At 37.4% G+C, this 23,951-nt stretch overlaps 1 protein-coding gene across 1 annotated transcript; it reads right to left on the minus strand.

Annotated features, from left to right (window-relative positions):
- Positions 1-12,660: 12,660 nt before the first annotated feature.
- LOC149284237 (retinal homeobox protein Rx-B-like) lies at positions 12,661-15,768 on the minus strand. The gene is made up of 3 exons (XM_089497030.1): positions 15,486-15,768; positions 14,958-15,193; positions 12,661-13,116 (listed from the first exon to the last, which is right to left on the minus strand). Exons 1-3 carry the CDS (start codon positions 15,766-15,768, stop codon positions 12,661-12,663), a joined length of 975 nt encoding a protein of 324 aa, XP_089353156.1.
- Positions 15,769-23,951: the final 8,183 nt, after the last annotated feature.

Consider the following 23,951-nt stretch of genomic DNA (forward strand, 5'->3'; position numbering starts at 1 on the left):
AAGACATAAACGATATCTTTGAGGGGATCTATCTCACAAGCATTTGATTGTTACCAGATAACCAAGATTTTATTTCTGTAAACAATACAACTTGTTGTGTAAATTATATGCGTTTCCTCGTCCAATCTTTTTAAACTCATTATTTCAAAGCAAGGTCGAAATGACTTTCTTGTAAATAATTGTTCAAGGAAGGGTCTTCCAAATGCATAATTATATTTTAACACTTCTGATGATTTCGTCTTTTTAGCTTGTAGACACAAAATATTTTAACATTCACAATAAAAATTCAAATAAAAATGTAGTAAAATGCGTCCTTAATCTCTTAATATTATACGGTTTAGTGAATGCTAATTCAAATAATTAATATGCTTCCCTGAAACAGTAAGATATATAATTCTATAAATACGTATATCAGGTTGTTACCAGGAAATTGGTGTTTAGGGGTGTTTAGTTAAAAATGAAATGTATGATCAAACAAAGATGTTATACTATATTTGTACATTAGATTGGGGAGGATTAGGAGGGCCTGGCACTTTAAGGCCAGTGACCACCCATAGCCACAAACTGCAGGACCTGTGCGCAAGGGGACTTATGTGCCTCCCTAGGGCCGACGGTGGTCTCAAACCTGGGGTGGTCTTCATCAGGGATAGATTGCCCCATATATAAGGTGATTTGGAAGGGGCCTCAAATGGCACTTTGCCTAGGGCCAAATGGAGTGTTAGTCCTGTCATTATTAAATATACATTAAAGCAATGAAACTAAATGCTGCTTGGTAAATTTGAACACCTAACACCGGGGCAGACTGGCGTTACATTGCAGCAAATCGGGGGAGTATGGGAAGCCAATGGTCAGGATGCCCCGGCATTTGCCCGGTGTGCCAATTAGCCAGTCCAGGCCTACCTAACACTTTATAACTGTATAAGCAGGACTTAAAAACATCATTGTGGAACTCAGAGCATTAACAGAAGAAATAATTTCAGACTATTCCTATCCTGAAAGCATCGCGACCTGACGCTCACACCGTGCTGCTCCGTTGGTGAGGAGATGTGAGTGAAAATGTGTTATGAGTCAGAAAACGCACTTAACGTGCATTATGCTCCTGTGAACTGGAGCAGAGATAACGGTCCTACGGCTATAAACCAGTATCAATCACTTCATTCCAACAAAAGACCATTCAGTGACTCGCAAATACGCGCTGCTCATATTGGATCATACGCACGTCACACAACTTTGGGGGTTATTCACTAAAGCGGGAGTTTGCAGGATAGTTATGGGTTGGTCAACGATGTGCATTGCGAAGGGTGAACCCTGACAAACGTCCCTGGCAAGATAGGGCTTGCTTGGCCCTGTGAGATGCATACTTATATATGTGAGATTTCTTCAACATCACCGTACCCTTAAACTATGCGATATCGGGGGCCAACTCAGCTCTACTTGCAGAAGTTCATCAGAGTTGGCTCTTCCTAAAGCATAATGACATTGAGTCTTAGTGAATAAAGTGAATATTATACTGAATATATATATATTTTTTTTTTACAAAAGTAGGAGTACGTAGAAGTTCCCAAAGCATTCTTAAGTTGCAAATCAGATTAAGGAGTCTGGTGAGCAGCAGAGTTTAAAAGTCATAAGTCCCAGGATTTCTATTTCTGCTTAATTTCAAGTAAAACTACAGGAATGTTTGTGAAAATATTATGAGTGATTAAACTAGCATTTTAAGTCTATAACAGCAGTACTCCAAAACATCTATAGAGATGATAATGTTAAACTATTGTGTTGTGTATAGAATATATCATATAGGGATAACAAACTACTGGAGGACAATCCACCCAAGTTCATATCTCCTGCAAACCAAGCAGCTCGGGGTGGATAATGGTTTCATATGCATAGGGAAGGGTTCTACATAATACATAAAAATTTAAAGCGACCACTGGGCTATCATTCACATTAAAGCGCATTTGGTGGCTGGATTGTAGCTTTAGGTCAAATATAAGTGAACGATCCTTTGTCTTGAATGTAGATACCATAGAAATTCTTAATACTTTTACTATGATTTTAGAATCAAAAATATGCTACTGTAGATGATTGACAGTCAGTGTAGCCTGTAGACTTTACCTATGGACCACTTCAAAGTTGGGGCTACTGCCAGCAATGCATTTTGGCCTAGACCAACAAGGCCGAAGGTGGCACGTACAGAGGTCTACCCTCTGACACAAAGCCTATTGGGCAATCATGCTCCCAGGCGCACTGCTCGAGCTGGCACCGACTGGCCTCCATAGCATGCTGCACCTGGCTCCATGTGTCTTTCTGAGGCTGAGTGACAGGATATGACATCATAACCCGGTGCTCAGCAGTAAGTACAGCAGCTGCAGAAGTCAGTCCCTGGAGTGGCTGCAGTTTGCCTGGGTGAGAACTAAAGCAGCACCCAACCAACCTAAATACATAGATGGCTACTGTTGTGTGTTTGAAGAGTCAGGAAAATGGAGTGACTTTTGGCTCATGCAGCAACTGGAACCTTGAAGATGGCCCATGACAAAACAGCCCTAAATTATTACATTCCCATTGCAATAAAAACATATGATCAGTAAGGATCAAGACAGAACCCTTTAATTGAGGACGAGTGTTAGCTGGTAGGGTTCACCCAAGATACTGAAGGGCATTCCGGGCAGAGCAGAAAAAAATGTGCCCATTTCCATCTGCAGTGCCGTCATACAAAAAGGTGACCGACGGACGCAAATCACTTTAACAGTGATTTATGAATGCTTCATGCTGTAATAGGTCATTGTAATTATGTATCTAAAAGTTGGTTCAAAATATTCAGTGTTCTGGTTTTGCAACTTATTTATGAAGGTGCAATGTCCACTTTCGCCACATGAGGGAGCACTTGCACCACTGAACCCAGAATGTTTTGAATGCAAGGTCCTAATTGACCACATGGGGGAGCACTTCCAGTACAGGATCACAAGCATGAAAAACGAAACCGTGATGATACATTGGGTAAAGAGGGGACTGCTCACATAATAATGTATATCGAGCAAGCATTGAGCTTGCAGGGCCAATATCAGCTAAGGAAACCCATTCCATCACAATACACCTGTGTTTTGTCTTTTTGTATTGTCCAGTTAAAATTTTTCAATCAATAGAGAGCCCGGAAATAAAAGAAAATAAAAAGGCAAGGCATGCAACATGTCACCTGTTGTCAATAAACTTCTATAAGAAAAACAAATTAAAATATATTTAGTTACCGCTTGGTAAAATATTCCTTGACAAGAACTGCCTGCACAAAGCAAGTTCTTTGTTCCTATAATATTTCATAAATCATCATTTCCAGTGAATTCCAAGTTTTTCCTTGATGAAATGTCAGTTATTATAATCTATACTATTTTGTATCATTCAATCATTTTATGGATCCAAATTATTTTATTTTAAGGTCAAACTAACTCACGATAATATACTCCACAGATCATTACCCATATCTCACAATTTTCAATTATTTAACCACCTAAAAAATAAAGCTTATTGCACTTTTAAGAGACCGATTTAAACAATTGTGTGTAATTAGCAAACTCTATATTTAAATAAAGGTCCTAAACTGGCTTTTTTACTTCTATGTTAAAGCTCTATAGAGTCAAATCCATTCATATTAAAAAAACTGTAGTTATTTTGCAAGTCACATGATTAGTGAGCAGGAATTTCTAAAGCAAATAAAATGACCTTCACACATTACAACATTTACATGTGCATTTTCTTCTTGCACTCTCTTTATATATATATATATATATATATATATATATATATATGTCTTGTGACCGTGGGATTTTGCTGTCAGAGAAATTGAATGCAAATGTTGTTTTTAAGGTACATCATTTTAAAAATAGGCACATGTGCTAGTTGTTACATAGTTCATAAGGTTGAAAAATTACCTAAGTCCATCAAGTTCAACCCTTCTACCTAACCTTCCTACTCTTGATCCAAAAGAAGGCAAAAAACCCCTAATTCAGCTACTTCGAGTTCTGCCATCAGGGGAAAAAAATTCCTTCTTGACTCCAAGAGGCAATCGGATTTCTCCTTGGATCAAGAAGCTCTAGAATATTAATGTTATTCTATTTAAAGCCCTTGTTCAACTTTAGATTGTAAGCTCACGAGCGGGGTCCTATTAAGCCCACCATTCTTGCCAGGAACTTTGTGTAAAAGTAGATGGCAAGCTCACAGGCAGGGTTCTCAACTCCTGTTGTGTCTGTATATGTTAATGTATATATGTTTTGCATTTGTTAATCACTCCATCAAAATTTTACAGGTCTGCGTGGCTTGTTGGTGCTAAATAACTAAAAGGTAATAATGATACTACTATTAATAATGTAAAATATGTAATGCTGCTTGCTTTTAAAATTACCGTTTTTATTTGTGAGAGGACACACTGTGATTGTGAATGATTGCATTCAGGTTTTTTTTCCAGTGATGAATTCAGCAGTGTAGGTTTGACCTATAGGCTGTCTTGCCTCATCATGTAATACCGCTAAAACCCACAAGATGGCAGTGTTTCATTATGTCAGGGGTGTCCAAGTTTTTTCTGCAGTGGGCCACTTTATCAGAATTGTATACGTGCGAGGGCCGCACTCATTTTTCACTGTGAGAAAATATGGCCTTTAATAAAATATGCAGATTAAAATAAAGTAAATGGCACAAAACCTTTACTTTTCCTCTCACTGATTTCTGGGCCTAGAAATATCCAACCAGTAAATGCTAGAACCTAGGCATGATGGGACTGTGATTGCTGTTAGCAATCACACTCCTATCATGGCAAGTCAGCCAGTACATGCTGGTACAGGGTTGCTGTAAGTGATGTGCAGACCCCATATTGCTGGCAGCATCAATACACAAGGGGGGCAACTAGCTAGGTTTCAGCATGTACTGGCTGACTCGACATGATAGGAGTGTGATTGCTAACAGCAATCACAGTCCCATCATGCCTAGGTTCCAGCACTTACACATCCATGCTATCACACACACTCATTCATTCATATACTCATTCATTCATTCACAGATTCATTCCCTCAATCGCGCATACTCATTCAAACACCCTCCCCACCCCCTTACCTGCACTGAAGCTCATCGATGCCGCTCACAGACTTCAGCAGGGGGCGCGGCCTCCCTCTGCGTTCTCTCGTACTGCACAGAGGAAGCAGGACTGAAGCAGAGTTATGTGATGTCACGTGAACTCTGCTGGGTTCCGCTTCCTCTTTGCAGTGCAAAAGACCCTCCCACTGGTAAGTAGCAGGGCTCTTGTTGTAGCAGGGCTTGAGGTATGGCCCGCGTAAGATCGGTTGCCCTGGCTGCCGATCTTACGCGGGCCGCACCTCGAGGTCTCCCGGGCCGCATTTGGCCCACGGGCCGCATGTTGGATGCCCCTGCATTATGTTATTTAAATTCCATGGCCAAACAAAGCACGACTGTTCTTCTCAGAAGGTCCCAGGACTTAAATATACACGTGATGGGTGGCTATGTACTGTGTGTGTGTGTGGGGGGACAATTCTGATCCTGGAATTTCTATTTTCACTGATTGATTTTGCTGGGTCTGGCTGTTAAAATGAAATTACACCTGGAGTATAGAGAACTTTGAAAAAGTAGCTTTTGACAGCAGAAAAGAACAAATTGCCATTTTATGTCTTCCTATTCCCTCTGTGAAACCAATAACCATGTGTACAGAACATAATCATTTTTAAATCAGGGACTGGTTAGTAGGGTCCAGATGCTTCCTGGATTTTAGCTGCTCAATCGGCAAGTGATTGGGGGCAGAACTTGGGGGGTGTATATATATATATATATATATATATATATATATATATATACGGTATATACACCCACATGCAAACGCTAGTGTGACCTCACATGTTCCTGGCTAGCTCAAGGACTTCTATCCCCTAGCACCCGTTTGATTACTAACTCCAAAAACCCAGATATTGGCGCCGCCTAATGGCTCTGCGAAGGCAGATGCTTAGGTCTCCTTTATGATGGAGCCATGGCTTGATCTAAAGAAGACTTTCTTCCCGCCGATGTATAAAATCATGAGACTTGCTGTGGCTTATTTGTTCATCCACAAGTTGGGGGATACCCAGGGCCATTTTTCTCACTCTGCTCACTAGGCTTGTGTCTAGAAAGCCATGTTTTTTAGGGGTGCCACACCGTTGCCCTGCCAACTTTTCCTCAGCTCCACCCAATTTCCATATTTGGTAATGTTTAAGGATTTTATGTATATTCCCCACCCATAATGCATATTTGCTGTTGTTGTATATATATACGTTATAAATATATTCTCTGTATGTATGGAACAATATTGCTTGTTTGGCATTGAACAAAAAAGAAATTCTAAATAATGTCATTTTATTACTTGGCATCTTATAGACTTGTACAGTTTTTATTCCGTTGGCGTTTGCTGAACTTTAATGCTAAATCAGATCAGAAGCTTTATAAGAGCAAATAAGAGGTTAAGGATCTAGATGATTTAATCCAGTTTGTAAGAAAAAAGTTTTCCCCGAGCAATTAGATGCTGGTTAAGGAATTAATCACTAATGGGTCATTAACTCTGACTGCTATTGTACAGTTAACAAGCTGAGGCAGGATTATTAGACTCAACACCCAATTAAGCAGGGCAAGATATTTACAGCAAGCACTCTTACCAAACAAGCTCTTGGACTTTACAGAGAGCCTCGAGAGAACGGAGAGAAAAACTATTTTGTGTAGTTTTGTATTCCCAAAAATGCACTTAGACCGTTACTCCGATACATTGTTTGAAACGTGAAGGCCATCAGTAAACCCAAGCCTTTAATTGTATGTTTTATCTCCCTATTTATTAGAGTCCTGCGCCACAATTAGAATCAACGAATACATTTACTGATGCGCCAATAAAATTAATAATAAAAAACTGAGCGATCATGAGATAGAAGGATACATACTGTATGACCCCATGAATATATGTATTGTATTAAGCACTGCGTAAATTGTTGGCGCTATATAAATAAAAGATAATAATAATAAATAATAATAATTATAATAATCAATAATCCAAACCTTTTTTTATTGAGAAAAAGTGCCATTAAAATATCATTTCTACATGTTAACAGGCATGAGGTGTTTTTTTTCCCCTGCATGCTGGAAAGCGGATCTCACGGAAGATCGTCTTGCTGCATGCTGGCAGTTTTTTACTTATACTTGTTTGCATGGCAGCGGGCATGAAAAAAACGTGAAACAAATTGTTCAACTGCTTAATCCACCTTCATAGGATCAAAACTATAGGTGGGCATTGAGGAGTTTTACCTGCAAGAAGGAAAGGGTTAAAAAAACTTATCTTGGGGTTATTTTCTGGTTTACGCGCTTAGCAAATCCCCCATGGACCATTTAAATGCTTCTTCGCAGGGTATAAACACAGGTCATCTGAAATGTTTCCTGGTCTTTAACTGGAATCATCATTAAAATCCATGTCGGGAGAGGTTTTCTCCAAGAGATGTTTATTCATAGAAAATCTAATGACCCTTTCTGGCCAATAAATGGTCTTTAAAGTTCCATTTTTGGCATCGAATGCCTTACTCATTCAATATAGGGAATGGCCAAACACGATACTATATCCAGAGTTTAAAATGATCGACCCGGAATACGGAGAGTTCCAAGGCATGTTCATAACGCAGAGTGAAGTCAACGAGATGAGCCTGAAACCTCAATGCTCGTCCAAATTCATTTGACAACTCTAACTTTAAACCCTTCCGTCGAACCCATCAACCATGATCTGTGGGGTCCTTGGAGCCCTAATCGGTCTATAGGGTACAGCCAACTTTGGGATGGGGAACATTTTGAAAACCAATGTGGAGCACATCCCTCTGGTGTGCAAAGTGTGGACATCATTATGTTGGCGTCTACAATTTCTTAGACCCAGTATACAGAACATTTATTTTTTTAAACACCCCATACCTTGATATTGCGTTCCCAGAAAATATCACAACCGGCCGGGGCACAGAGGTCCCTGGCTGTAGATATTTGCACATTGTCCTGCGAGTGGAAACGTTCTTCAAGTGAAGCTAAACAAAGTTGACATGCTCGCTTCAGACGGGGCTTTTTAAGCTAAGCACAGATTGTGAAAATATAATTAGGGACGGGTCTTTGTTTCTCTACAATGAGTGGGAAATCTTGAAAGAAAAGGTCTCCCAGGCTTCAGTGAACCAGCTCTGGACACAATTACCGGGTCCCTGAGTCCTTCACTTCTGCTTAATGAGAAACGTTAATTGCCACAACTTCCAGATTGTGTTGAGCGTTTTGCTCGCCGAAAATAAGGAGTGTTTTATTTAAATGCCTCTTAAACTTCCCGTCCTCATTAAATGTTGTAACAGAGATAATGAAAAATGAAAAGCGATGTTTCAATTTTGTTTTCACTTAAAACAAAGTAATGTTTCTGGCTATTCTACTGTTTAATGGCAAACGCGTTTGGTATGTTTCGGGTTCGTTCATGAATGCTTAAGAAATGTATCCTGTGCTAACCGCTTTCCAGATTTTCCCAGCAACCTTCTGGATCTATAATGGATCGTAAGCTAAAAAGATGAAAATAGAAGTCCTTGAAATCACTAAAGGCTGATTCATAAAAAATGGGTGTTTTCTGGTGAAAAGACATATTTTCAGTTTATGCTGAGATTTATTTGGACTTCTTTAGTCTGTTTTTCCGACATATTTTCCAGCTCTATAGATCACAAAGAATAGAGGAATGTCAGCCAGAGCTGAGTCGACTAAAACCCCTTCTTTTATTCGCAGTTTTGGTACCCATGAGCGTCTGTACGTTACAGTTCTGGTCAATTCCGCTTGCAAACACAACTGACCTTTAAATCAAAAGGTTTTAATTTATTCTTAGCACCCAACCTAAAAATATATGCATGCCACCGGAGCCTTCCAGATTTTTATATCTAATTTTATATAACATAAAAATATATTATATATGTTATAAATCACTGGGGCACATTTATAAAGCTCACTATTACAGGGCTATAAATAGAATTAATATTTTAGAGCTTCTTGATCCAAGGAGAAATCCGATTGCCTTTTGGAGTCAAGAAGGAATTTTTTTCCCCTGATGGCAGAATTCGAAGTAGCTGAATTAGGGTTTTTTTGCCTTCTTTTGGATCAAGAATAGGAAGGTTAGGTAGAAGGGGTGAACTCGATGGACCTAGGTCTTTTTTCAACCTTATGTACTATCCAACAAGCCAGTGCTCCTAAATTTAGGATTGTCTTGATTGATACATTTATATGATGATATATCTGTCACAACACATGTTTGGGTTGGAAAGAGCATCAAAATCCACCAGGACCATTCAAACATGCACTCTTTCGCCCACCCACACTTTGTTGCCATGAGCACTACTTTAGTCATTTTGAGCCAGTTTTTCTTTTTTTATGGATTATTACTTGTTGCACTTTTTTGCACTGGAAACACCACAGTGGAGCTGGGCGCCTGAAGACGCTGGTCTTTGGTGGTGGAAGTGGACTGCAACTTCAGGCTGCCACCTACTTTAAAGACCTCAGTGAGTCCTCTTTTCGAGGTGGCCCTAGAAGATCCGGCCATCCCTGGAGCTCGGTCAGGGAGGAAGTGGCTGCGAATCTACAGCCCCAGAAGAAGATGATTGGGGACCTGATTTCATAATTATTTTAGCGCTTTATTGAATATTTCATGATATTTGCTTATGAATGTTATATATGTTGTAATATATTTGCATATATAAATGCACAATGGAGTACATATTTAAAATAAAGATAAAAATAACACTGTACAGGGCTAGGGAATATGATGGTGCTATATAAAACAATAAATCAGAAATAATAATAATATTAACAGAAGTGATGGTTTCCGGGACTGCATTTAATTATTGTTTTAATGTAACCTTAGATCATGAAGGGATGATTTGCAAACGTACGTAAACACAACGTAAGGAGTACTTGGCTTCCACTAGTAACAGTTGAGCACCAATACCCGGGGGCACGTAGCACTAAGATGTTTATTCACTAAAGAGGATGATTTCAGGGCGGCTGCAGTTTCATCTCACTGGCGTTACTGGCCCAACCCTAGCGAGCTTCAAGAATAGCTTAGACAGCCCTGTATAAAGCATATTTTAATCTGTCAGAATTCAGAGATTCACCCCCCCCCCTGCTTGCAGACAAGGCTGACAAGGATGGCCGTTTATCACGTGCAGCGAATTCAGGGAGTTGAAACCAAGCAGACTATTTTGCCAAATCTCACTTTAGTGAATAAATCCCATAGGTTGGAGGCACTGATGAACAAGCGAAGATGATGGACACCTGGGGAAAAGCTAAATAAAATGAAAGACAGAATGGAGACTGAAACTAGAAAGTGTGATTTATTCTGGAGTTTTCAATCTGTGTATAAGAATAGCATGCTAGGAATATCTGCCATCAGATTGAGAATTTCTTTAGACATTTTGCTTTTTGGAAACATTTCTACTTTTACATGCACGTTGTAAATATCTTTATATTTTTGTGATCTTAACCCAATCTACTAGACCCTGACACCTTATGGTGCTGCTTTTTGGTAAACATTAGAATGACTGAGTCTTAGTCACCCAGACCCTGACACTCTAATAAAAGTCAATGGACGAAAGGATGTCATTGGGCTAGAAGAACTTCATTAGCATTGCCATAATGAGCTCAGCGTGGTGTTTGCGCAGGACCTATAACCTACAATATTATATGACTGCTAACAATGGTGACCTAATAGAGACCTCTGAGATCCAGAAAGCCCAAGGAACTTTACATCTTGCATGTTGGCTTAATAAAAAGTATCAACTTTGACTAAAGTCTCCATTTTCTCTTGGGCTAGTATGCCAATACCTATATTTCTTGTTATGATAAAATGGACAAACTTTATAAAAGATATCAGGGGTCCAACAAGTGCAAATATGACCCTTTGACTTCAATAACTGCCCACATATGGTGTTCTGGGATTCATACGGACCATATATTGATATTGAAGTAAACCCCTCATTATTCACCGTCTGAGTGACAGAGGATAATAGGACTTGGGGTCATCCTCCCCATTGTCTCGGAATATCTACACTACCATGGACTCCACATTTCCATTATAGAAAATAAATTGCTTGTCCACAAAATAAAATAAAGAATGACAGAAAAGTATAGTTAAAAAGAACCAATTTCAAAGGACTACTCTTGGTAAGACTCTAACTTACTGAGAAGGTGGTAGATAAGTGGAACAGCATCCCTGTGTACATGGTAGAGGTTAATACGGTGAGGGTATTAAACATACATGGGACAGTCATTTGGCTCCTGAATCTAAAAGGACTGATTAAGGTCTGAGTCTTTATATCCCGAAAAATGGGTAGACTAGCTAGGCCAAATTAGTCTTATCTGCCATCAAATTTGTTTCTATGATATGGAAGACTAAAAATACAAATTCTGATCATGTTCATAAAATATTTATTAAACACATATTTAGATATTGTTGTTATTAAAAATTGCTGCTGATTTTGAAATTCATGTTTTCTTTTAGTGCATTAAACAAATAAACCTTAGAGATTCTAGAGCAACAGCCTATCAGACTCTGTTTTTGTATCACATGACAATTAAGCATTCCCTGAAATTATATAAATGAGGCAACCATTGTTTTGTTTTTTTCTGGGAATCCAACAGCATTAGGGTGGATTTTCTAACAAATTAATTGTAATAATGTTCAATTAAGGGTAGTAGGTTCAACATCATCTTTAATGTCTCTTTCACAGTGAGGGTCAACAACACATTCCTTCACCTTGAACAGAACATTCATCCAGTCTATGAACCCAAAACTACTGTAACTCAAGCTGTCTACCATAAAGTAGAAAACATATATACATTTATACAGTGCTATGAAACACACATACGATTGGTACAAATCATATCCAGGTGAGCAAAGGCAATTCTGATACCAAATGCCAGTAAAACCACAGATGTATCCTTAAAGTGTCACTTGTGTGGCTCAAAAGGATAAATAAAAGAATACAATTGTCTTTGGTTGTAGATATTATAATTTCCTGTTAACAAAATTGGCATATTTAGAAAATTGTGTTTTGTTATTGAAATACAGAAAATATTCCAGTTGTCCATACTGTCATTAACAATTATGTCAACCTACTTGGCAGAAGTTTTTAATTGTATCTTAGTTTCTTTTTATTCCAGTTATTTCCCAATAAAACAATAAAAAATGTGTAAAAATGGTGAACTAACATAATAACATTTTATGGAGACAAGACAAAGATCCCATCAATATGGTGTGAGATTTCTAAAAGTTTCCTATAGAACTCCTTGCAAACCTGCTGCATGCTATAAGGACACCATGATGACCAACACCCAATGACCCAAGAGCTTGTATATATTTATTCTGATTTGCCCTAATAAAAATACTTTTAGTAACTGGATATTTATGTAAATGTCAAAAAACTTCATATCCAAAAATGCATATTGTAATAATAGACCAGTCCCCAGCCCCATAGTCCCAGTCCTGTGGGAATATAGTGTGAGTTGTCTTTGATTGGCACCTGCTGGGGGTGCCTCACCAGAAATATGTTCTATATACACTTCAATGTGGGTACAATACCCCCAAAATTGAATCTGGCTCCTCATTGTTCAAAGTGTTTGCCACGGCTTTCCAATTGACTGGATGTGTTCTTTTGCCTTCATTCTGAGAGCAGCTATACTTGTATTTCTAGGATCTACTTCTTCCATTGGGTACTTGTCCACAAAGTTGGTTCCACATTGGTATGGAGGTGGTGGTCCCATGCCACCTAAAGGCTGTAGAGCATGTCCCACGGGTGCAGTATTCATGAAGGTTGGTGATGGGGTGTAACTGCCTGGAAGACTCTGAGGGGTGCTCACAAACCCCGGTAGGCTTTGCAAAGTGGTGGTGTTGGAGAGTGGTGGAGTTAGCCAGGAGTCCAACGGAAGACTACTGCTGATGGCACTCATGGCCGAAGGTTGTGGAGAGCGATTGAAGGAAAGTATTGGGGAGTCCTGAAGTTTCATGGAGGTTACCTCCAGCTTCTCCTGTCTCCTCCATTTAGCTCTTCGGTTCTGAAACCAAACCTGAAAATCAGTTTCTCATTAGTGTAATCCGAATCACTTCTCTAGGAAGACCATACAGAAACTATGTGTAATATTAAAAAGAGATCGTTGTAGAACCCAAAAGTATCAAACTCAGAATTGAAGTGCTTTCAAACTTGGATACATCAGCAGTGATATTTTATAAGTCTTATGTATCAACTTGGTGATATGGACTTATACCAAGCGATTTTTTTGGCTGAAGAAACATGTGAATGATATAGAGTATACTAGCAGGTGGGTTTATTGGGCTCTGAAAATAACTGTCTGATTATGATTAAATACAGAATGAGTTTATGTGTATTTATTTTTAATGAGCAGGGCTATATCTTCGTGCTATAAGTTTGCATTTGCTATGAAGACAAGAAGATATAATACATTACATATTAATCTTCATTTATTAGTTCATATTTTCCCTTGGAACAAGTTGTAAAATATTATTGGAATTAACAAATATAATAATTATAATAAATATGTTATTATTTTTATACTTCACTTCTATTAATTATTAATTTTACTCTAGATTGCTAACTATTCAACACATTGAGAATTATTTTTTACACAGTAATATTAGAAAATCCTATAAACAAATGAGACCAAAATTGAGCTGAATTCTACAAAGATTTTTTGTGAAAAAAACCTCGATGCCTAGAGATAAATAGCACAAGCCATTTATCTTAACTAAGCTAAATTGGAAAAATGCATACAATTCTGATATAATTTTAAAAGCAAAAGTTAAAAAAGCTCTTTATAAAATTAAGGTGTTTAAATTTACTAATGTCAAGTAGAAAAAATAAAATCTGGGTGGTTAATAATTGATAATTCATTTATTAATTTAGGATCATTAGTGCTAGTTACAAACAGAATTTTTCCGAATATCAATCTTTTACACTGAATTTATTTTTGTAGGGAAAAAATATCAATTCAACTCCTAAAATATATGTATTGCTTCTAATGTTTGACATGGAAAATAAAACTTATGCGATAGTTTTGGTTTGGCGTTTTAGGGGAGATGTGGCAATCAGCGTTCAGAGTAACCTTGTGTCCCTCAATTACACAGAAATAAGTGAATTTGAATGGCAATTTAATCAATAAATACAGTTACTACATTTAATGAAACAACCACTTTGCCCAGAACTCTACAAATAAAAAATATCTCATATTTGAAATATTAAAATCGGAAATTGTACTTTGTCACTTCTGGGTTTCTTTTAACTATTCTCACTTTTAACAAAAACGGGTATGTTATAAAAATTGATTGATGACATAATGACTGTGTGAAAAAACTAAGGTACCCTGAACAGTGTCAAAAAAAATTAAAGCTCTAACATAAGCTTTTGAATCCTCAGAGGCATTTTCTTCAGATGGTATCTGACCTTTCCAAACTTTATGTAACTTATTTTTTTCTTTCTGATGGCCCAAAATAACTTATTAACCGCAACTAAAGATTTTGTTCTTGGACTAATATGGTTATATATCCACTTTTGTAAAACAAACAAACAAACAAACAATATACTAATATTCAACCTCTTTGTAAAACACTATTTGTTCACAGAGCCCAAATACCATGCTAATTTCACAGTATCTTCATTCAAAATATGGAATATTTAACACTGTATAAATATAACAACCCTATTTTGGCTTCTCAAATACTCTGATACCCTGGGAGGGGTGTATAATAATTTTTAATCAGCTCATGAGAAGGGAATACTGATAATTAGTATATCTGGATTAGCAGAATAAAAACCCTTTGATTGAAAGGTAGATTGCCCTTTAATAATTTGGGCACTGAGGACAGAGAGGCATTTTGCTGGGGATCTACTAACCTGCACCCTCACTTCTGGTAGGTTCACCTTCATGGCCAGTTCTTCCCTGCTGTAGACATCAGGGTAATGGGACTTCTCAAAAGCCCTCTCCAGTTCGTGTAGCTGGTAAGTGGTAAATGTGGTCCTGTTTCTCCTGTGTTTTTTCTTGGGCTGATCCTCTTCACCCAGTTTATTGTCACTGGAGTTGGCCAGTCCAGGGCTTAGGCAGTCTCCAGACACCTTGGTGCAGTAGGTATCTGCTAGTGGTGGGACACAAATTGTCATGAGATGGTTAGTCACAGGCACTACCCTGGAGGTAATTAGAAAGCTAAAGAAATTGCAATTTTCACCGAATTCTAAACTTACTACTAAACCTAAATAAATTGTAACTTTAATCACATACACACACACACACACACATATATATATATATATATATATATATATATCTGTATATTTATTCATCTTTTAATTAATTTGGATGTTAAAAATTAACTATAAATTGGAGATATTTCTTTGTGTCTACCTATCTATCTCACCGTGTCTTACCCCCATATCCATCATCCTGTCTGTCATCTAGATCATTCTGCTGTGGTTGTAGGTCCTCTCCCATTTTGTGATGGCAAGGTCTGGAGTTTCTCTTCTCGGCTTCCTTGCCATTCCTGAGACTGTCATCTGTTTGGAAGGAGCTCAGGACACTGTCTTCTTTAGAAAATCCCAAGATGGCCTCTATACTGTGGAGTCTGGAAGTGTTTCCTCCTGGACTCCTGACCAAGTGTCCAGAGAGAGAGAAGCTTCCATCAGCCATCAGAGAAGGACTGTGCAGGTGCATTGGACTCCTTTAAGTTTCAGTATTGGGTAACAATTCCCTCTTCGCTAAAGTACTCTTTAGTTAAAAGGTCCATGTGATTCACTGATTATTCTTCACGAATTTCCTCCAAAGGTGCTTCTGGTTCCAACGTATAATTTTTTCCAAGAAAAATAGAAATTGAGTTTCTTTTTGATATCTAGAATGTTAAATTGTGGGTTGCATTTGCTTATTCATCTGTGTCAGACTACAACAAGCTTTAAATCTTTTAAGAATGGCTGATTCCTCTAAGCTGGCTGTATATCAGATCCTTCTGGATACTTTCTGGGTGACTGGCTGTCCTTGCAGTGGAGAGGATCAGTTCCTTGTGACCTCTCTAGAAGGAGTGACTCACACACAGCTTGCTGAGATATTTTAAAGCAACTCCTGCTCTGGTTCTTTGTGGGTTTGTCATCTGTCCCTGCTGTGCACTCCAAAGCTGCCACATTATCATTAAATGAGGCTTTTGTCTTTTTGGGGACAGTACCTGCAATGAGCAAATCTTCCCAACAACCCCCTCCCTCCCCACAACAGAAATGGGTCCTGCATAACAATGTAGCTTGGTTTGGCTGAATCCTACCAGAGGCACAACATGAAACTTCAGCTACATTATATCAAGATGTAGAAAAAAATTTTAAAAAACATTTTTAGTGCCAGGTAGGATTGCAAAGACAGAAGGCATACACATGATCCTGGCGTTTAAAAGGTTAAGCCATTTGCTGGTGATATATTATTATTCTTATTATTATTATTATTATTATTATTTTAATATTATTTATTTTACATTTTTTTCGGTGTGGTCATAAAAAATTGAATAATTTATTAGTTGCGTGCGAAAGATTTATTATCCAATTTATTAACATTGCAACCTGTCCAAAGACTGACAGATGTCGCCAGGCAATTATCGAAATCATACGTAAATAATTGATGCTATTAAATAACATATTGAAATCGCCTTGTGACAAAAACGTGTGTTGACATTATTTTCTCTTATATATAAAATTACAAGATGTTTCGTCTAAATGTATGTTTTATTGCCCTCTTTGCTGTTTTTTACGTTTTTTAAAGTTCTTTTTTTTGGCATTTAATGCTTTCTAGTTGGCAATATAACCTACTTAATTGATGTTATCTTTATTTATTTTTTTCCAATAAATTAATTGCTATTTTTTAAACTCTCGGGCCATTTGATTTTAATTACATAGATATAAGTTAACCCGAGTTTGATAAATAATTAGTGTCGGTTTGGTTTATCCTGATATATATATATTGTTATTATTAAACTATAATATAAGATAAAATAATTATAAGCAATATAATGTCAAGGTTTTAATATTAATATCTCAAGGATTTCTTTAGTTTAAAAAATCCATAAAAAATATATTTTTCTATAAGAAATCCAATAAAACATTAATAGGAAACTTTTACTCAACTTTTTAAGTGATCGCAAGTTTGTAAAGTATCATACAAATGATAAAAGAAGAATAGTATTAACATATTAGATTAAAATTGGAAGTATTTGTCCAATGCTTTCCTTAGAACTACAAAATTATAAATTTTCGGGATATCTAAAATCACATCACACTAAAATTAGGAGATGTCTGATATTATTCTAAAGCGACCAATGCTTTAAAATGTTATATCAGAAATATATAATGTATTTTTTTCGTTATTTTTAAAATTAGAGAGTATGTGGAAGGAATTCATTTACCCTTTACAGTATAAAAAAGTTAGGAATATTAAGTTATTTTCAGTTAATAGTTATCTTTCTAAAACGCAAAAATGACTTAAAAAACACAAAAATGCACTGAATACACTTGTACAAAAAATAAAAATAACAAAAAATAAATTAATATTGTAAAACAAAGTATAAAAATATATGAAATAATAAAAATCAAATATGCCAAAAAATATGATTTACAAGCCGCTGAGCAGATGTATTGATAATAAGGGACATTGCCCATAGCTCCCGATGCAGTCCCTTCTGGCAAACTAAGGGGTTTAATAATGTCTTAAAGGATTTTAACACAAATCCCAGGATTTCAGAGAAGAACAATTGTTCTGAGACATGCGGTTTTGTGCTGAAGGCAAAATCTTTTATTTTATCAAAATATCGATATCTATCAATCTATCTATCTCATATATATATATATATATATATATATATATATATATATATATTTGTATGTATATGTATACATATATATATATATAGATTCGAAAAATAGTTATAGATAGAGAGATAAAAATATATCTCTATATATATTATATATATCATATATATATATATTATAATACATATATATATATAATACATCATAAATATATTATGTATATATATACTGTATATTTACATATGTATGTATATATATATATATATATATATAAATATATATAAATCTATATATATATAATTCACTACCCTATGTGGCCACCCTCAGATTAGCTTTTTGAGTTTAGTTTCTTTCTTTTTTTTCCTTATGAAGGTGATGATAATAAATGATTTTATGTACTGCTTGTTTCTTGAAAACTAGAAGCCAACTTAAACTAGATTCCATGGTCTCTTGAGCCCAAGGACATTGGAAGAAAACGTTAGGGTGTGCATTGTCTTGGGTATAAAACCCAGATAAAGGGTCATTAAAGACTTGGCCAGAGGCTATTGTTATGGTATATACAATTCATGTTATTAATTTTTATTTTATTTTATTCCCTAAAATGATTTTCATTGTCCATGTTGCAAGATGACCCCATCTTTACAAACCTCGGTATGTCAATAACTTCTTATTGTAGAGCTATGACAAAGCAGCTAAAACTTTTTAAAATAGTAATTGGGGGTCAGCCTGGCTGCTTAATAAGATGCAAACATTAATAACATTTTAAGTAGAATAATAATGTATTTTGCAAATAAAGGACTGGGTATTTTATGGATCCCAATAATCACAGTTGGGGAGATCCTAGGTCAGAGGTGAGCACAACTCTGGCTCTTAAAAGGTTAAACGTCTTCCACCAATAACTCACCAGCTTTCAAGGTATTTCCTTATGGAATTTCCTTATGGAATGTGTGATAGCCAGGAACAGGGAGCCTCTGACACCATACTGCAACTCCCACCATGCCAAGGCAATGCATATCTAGGTTGAACTTTCTAGTCATACCTACAAATACACCTAAATTGTAGTATTTAATGTCATCAATTTTTTTTTTATACATTTTTTATTCAACCAGTAACAATGTATTCTTGGTTGTTAAGATCCATAAGAATTGTATTCCAAGTGGCCATGCTGGCAAACCCTGAATGAGCTGTATGTTTAACCCTTTCAGTGCCGTGGTATTAATTAAACACCCAACTATAAACGTATTAATGGAGATTGCCAACACTAGTCGATGTAGTCCCTTGGTTGTTGCATTAGAATTGCTAATAAATGCATGTTTTACATGTGATGCAATCTGCATACTGCAACTCCCATCATGTTCTCACTGATTAGGTTATCATGGTAGGAGTTTTAGTCTGCCAGTACAGGATGAGCATGGTGAGAGTTTGAGTCCACACAACTGAATCCTGGAGATAAGGTCTCCTTTTCATCCCCCTTTCACTAAGGTGCCTTTAAGATACTTTGCACCTGCAAAGCTGCGCATCACACAGTCATTATTTGCAGTTATGCATCCCTTGCATATGTAATAATGCGCATAGCACACAGGGCAGTGTGTGATTTCCCAATGGAGGATGGTTTTGGAGTTTCTCTAAGCAAAGCTATATTAATGCAATCCTTCTTTACTTGTTTTCCAATTAGCTTAATTGAATTCAGATTGCTTGAGAGGGCACAACAGAGACGTTTAGCTTGATGGGATGACAGTCTGAGCTGAGCAGATCCTATTAGCAGCAAGAATGCAAATCCCAGTTACCTCCACAGGCACCATGTGACTCGCCCAGTAATCTGCCCATCCAGTTACTTTCTATGATGATCACCCTCTGGTTTCCCTTTCGCACGCCGCAAAAATATTATCCCCAACGCAGCCCGCGCCTGGGCGTATTATTATCACCTCCTTAATTATATCACTTTATATATATATATCGCCGACAATGTACGCAGCGCTTCTTACAGTACATACATTCAAAGGGTCTTTACAGAGAGGGTGCTAGATCAATGGAACCCCCTCCCATCAGAAGTGGTAGAGGTTAATACAGTGACGGAATGGTATGGCTACCTGAATCCAAGCAGGGACTGATGACTGATTAAGGTCTGAGTCTTTACATCACTGTGCCGGCTAAATGGGCCGAATGTATATACTAGAACTATTAACGTAGGTTAACCCTCACCCTGCTTGCACATTTACAATAACAACATAAAAGTCTCTAAATTAGCTTAATAGTCTGCATGAAACTTTACATCAGATGTGTATTCAGTGCCTGCTTGATCGCAGGTATGAACTAGGTGACCAACCTGTAACTTGTCCATACCTAACATGATTGTAATGATCTTTTCATGTTGAGTAAACATTCAGATTCCTGGGTTGCTGCTAGAATAATAATGACCAATAAATACCATTGATAAAACACCTATCTATTATTGTGTAATTTAATGGGTAAGATATTAGAGGATCAGTTTTTTTCCAATCCCGTATTTTGTAGTTGAAATACGGTAAATAAATAGCGTTTACACATTAATATAGAGATAGTTTTTGTAAATTATATAAGTTATAGAAATATTTGGCCCATCTAGCCTGCCTGTCTTTCCTAATGTAAAGACTCAGCTTTATACCTATCCCATGCATGTTTAAATTCCCTCACTGGATTAATCTTTACCACCTCTGTTGGGAGGCTGTTCTGCTTATCTACTACTCTTTCTGTAAATTATGTTATAAGCAGTAAGTGACAGATCCTCTTTTGTCTCTCGTGGCCATCTGCATGATTGTTCAGAAGGATTGAGCTGTTTGCTACAGATGGACCCCTCTGGCTGCAGACCCTTGTTCCTATACAATAGAAGCTAAAGAGGCTCTTCTACTCTAGAATTAACCCTTTTCTTCACTATAATGGTATTTTGAATTGTAAACCCCGGGCATGTCAACCTTTATTGTTGTTTTTAAGCTCAGCCTTTCTTTTGGTAACACTTTTAGACATTTAGACTGACATTTAGTATGAAAATATTTGGAGATATTTTTTTTAGGTATTTAACATTTCTGTAAAATGTAGTTGTAATATTAATTTTCTATTTTTTTTAAGGGTGCAATGGGGAGGCATCCTTTTGAAAATGTATTTTCCCTACATTTTTGGGTTTTTTAGCACATTTATCGGTATTGAATCATACAAAGTGCCCTGCAATGTTGAAGTAAACATAAAACCTAAAATAAACCCTATATAAGCCGTGAATTTCTGAATTCCCATTTAAACCAATGGGAGTTGAAGCAGCTGGTCGATGGGAGTGCTACTGGGCATGCGCAAGAACTTTACATACTAATGAGAAATGGTTTCAGTAGAGGCAGCAGGGAGAGGTCTCCTTTCATAACCGCGCAGTAAAAAGTATTGGAGGGAAAAAAAATGGAGCAAAGTAATTTAATTCAGGAGCCAGAGGTATAACTGTTTTTATTGTCGCTGAAGAATGGGTAGTAAGCATACCTGGAAACTCCGGGAGAAGAGACACTTCTCTGGGTCTCCGGGTCGCCACTGGAAAACTCCATTCCCGCCCACTCCCCGCCCATTTTCCCCTTCAACACCGCTGTGCGAAATATCAGCAGGACGGCCCACTGACATCAGCGTGACTTCCTGCCGGCATCCCGCAAAGGGGTGGCCATAAAGTTCCCAAGTATGATAGTAAGGCTATAGAGCAACGCCGGTCCCCAATCTTCTTTAGGGGCCACACTCCTCAAAGAGATATGCTCTCACTGGCAAAAAAAACAAAGAAGGGCTGGTTGTTCTAGGTCCCCCTCCAAAAACACCAAGGGGATGTGGGAGTCCAAAACGCAACCCACATTGTCCACCAGCAAGTTTTCAGGGACCCGGCTCCTCTGTGGTATTTCCAGGGCGTGCAGCAGCCCATCGGTGGAATTAGAGTGCGCTAACCAGCCCTATTAACAGCGAGTGCTCGGTGTACTCCTCACCGAGGACGCCATGTGATGAACACTCAGGGGGATCTCACCTGGGGACTCCAAAAAGACACATCTGGCTTCTTTGGGTCCTTAGCCTTAAGGCCAAAGGATCAAGTTTTCCCCCCTCAAGCAATTCTCCTACTGATAGCTGTATATGCCATTGGGCGTTTAGAACAATTTCCATAATTTAACACATTGTGTGCTGTTTATATACACATTATTGGGACTTTTACAAACATGTACCAGGAAAAAGAGGGCCATCAGGGGGAGGAAAGAGACACCAGCATATTTGGGTCCCAAAGATGGTCTGTCACTCCTAACCAAGACCATTTAGATTTTTTAGAGCAAATACAAGCATTTCAACAACATAAAAAGGCCAAACGTGAATTTCTGGGATAACAAACTTTTTCTCGGGGTCAGCGAAGAATGAAAGGAATCGTAATATGGGATAAAAGCCCTTTATGGCCTTTCCAAAAACCCAGCTGAGAACACCTTGGGAGCAGTAATCTTTACTTCCCATTCACAGGGTCTTTATCTCTCTCCATTAAGTTATCTCTCTCCTGTTGTCGAGTTGCTGATTGTTGCTGATTGGTTCAAGCAGCCTTTTATAAGGATGTCCATTTTTAAATTCATTCTGGTCATCCATGGTCTGGAGAGATTGAGATCGGTACCTTTTTTTGACCAATCCCTGCTGAATCCATTCCCTGAAGAAAAGAGCTAAAAATGTAACATCTCCGATTCTAAAAATGATATAGAAGTACGTCACATACTCATAAAGGCTACACAAAGGGTTTTTTTGCTTATCACATTTTCATTCCAATTTTTTTAATTTAAAAAATCTACGTTTAAAGATGCTTAACTAAAATGACTCCTCCTATCTGCGGTGTGGGGATTGACAATATGCTTACTTGGGTGTTACTAACTTTGTCTTGTTAGCAAGCAGCGCTTCTTTTGTGCAGGTGAACGGCTTTTGATTGTTACACTGTGTCAGTCGGTTTGTTAAATGCATCATTTAATGTGAAAAGGATTAATAGGGTTTAGTCGGTAATCACTTTGACCTAATCCTCCAGACGCTAAAGAAGCCAGTTCTTCTGCAAAGTTTGTTGGTTGCTACCAAGCTACACCTGTAATACAGGTCTGCTTAAAACTATGCTGATAATAACATATATACAAACAGTTAACCCGTTAGCAGCCATGGACCCTCTTTGTTGGCACGTGCCAAGAACTAAAAACTTCTCAAGGTCCTCGGTGTTGGGTACCTTGCACCCGATTCCAGTAGCTCCTTATTTGCTTTACAGCTAACATTGAATTCTATTCTGACAATTATGTTAGCGATGCAGATGCAAGACGCCATACCCAAAAGAAAAAGTTTTATATGCAATTCCACATATAACCACTAGGGGTTCATGCTCCATGCCTGGATCCTTCCTTTCAGTAACATAACATAAATAATATAGCAGTATTATTAGTCTTATTTGCGTAAATACTTTTAATTAAGGAAATTCCTAGGGATGGTCAAATATTTTAAACAACATTCTTTTTATGAAACCAAAATCAATGCAATGCGGGTCTGGGCGAATAACATGATTTTGCCAGAATTCATGGAAACTCAACCGAATAACTGTCCTTGGGAACGTGGTGCAGGAACATGTATTTTTCAGAAATTTTGGCTTAATTATTTTATTTGTGAGCATCCATCGCGTGCCCATCTCCTTCAGCCTCAGTATCAAAAACTGTTTTCATCTACGCTGATCATATTATCAGTCGTACCCAACCGGTGGTTTTGAACATGTCTGAGTGAGTGTAGACCAAATTCAACACAAACGATGTACTAAGTACATTTGCTGATTAAAAGGAATTATGTACATTATAATTTGCGACAAATATATACTTTGATATGATTTTAGAATCAGCATTGTAGCAGATATGGCCCAGATCTCATGCATCATTAAAAAACAAGGAAAGCCATAATTAAATAAGTCAGCTACCTTGTACGGGAAACTATCCATATTTTATTTGGTGAATTATTTTCCAAATTACAGCATTTTTGGCAAAATGTAAAAAACAAACAAATGTTTTCCTTTTAAGG

Source organism: Sceloporus occidentalis, unplaced genomic scaffold (genome assembly GCF_023333645.1).
Source record: "Sceloporus occidentalis isolate IW3139 unplaced genomic scaffold, rSceOcc1.0.p SCAF_97, whole genome shotgun sequence".
NCBI classification, from domain to species: Eukaryota; Metazoa; Chordata; class Lepidosauria; order Squamata; family Phrynosomatidae; genus Sceloporus; species Sceloporus occidentalis.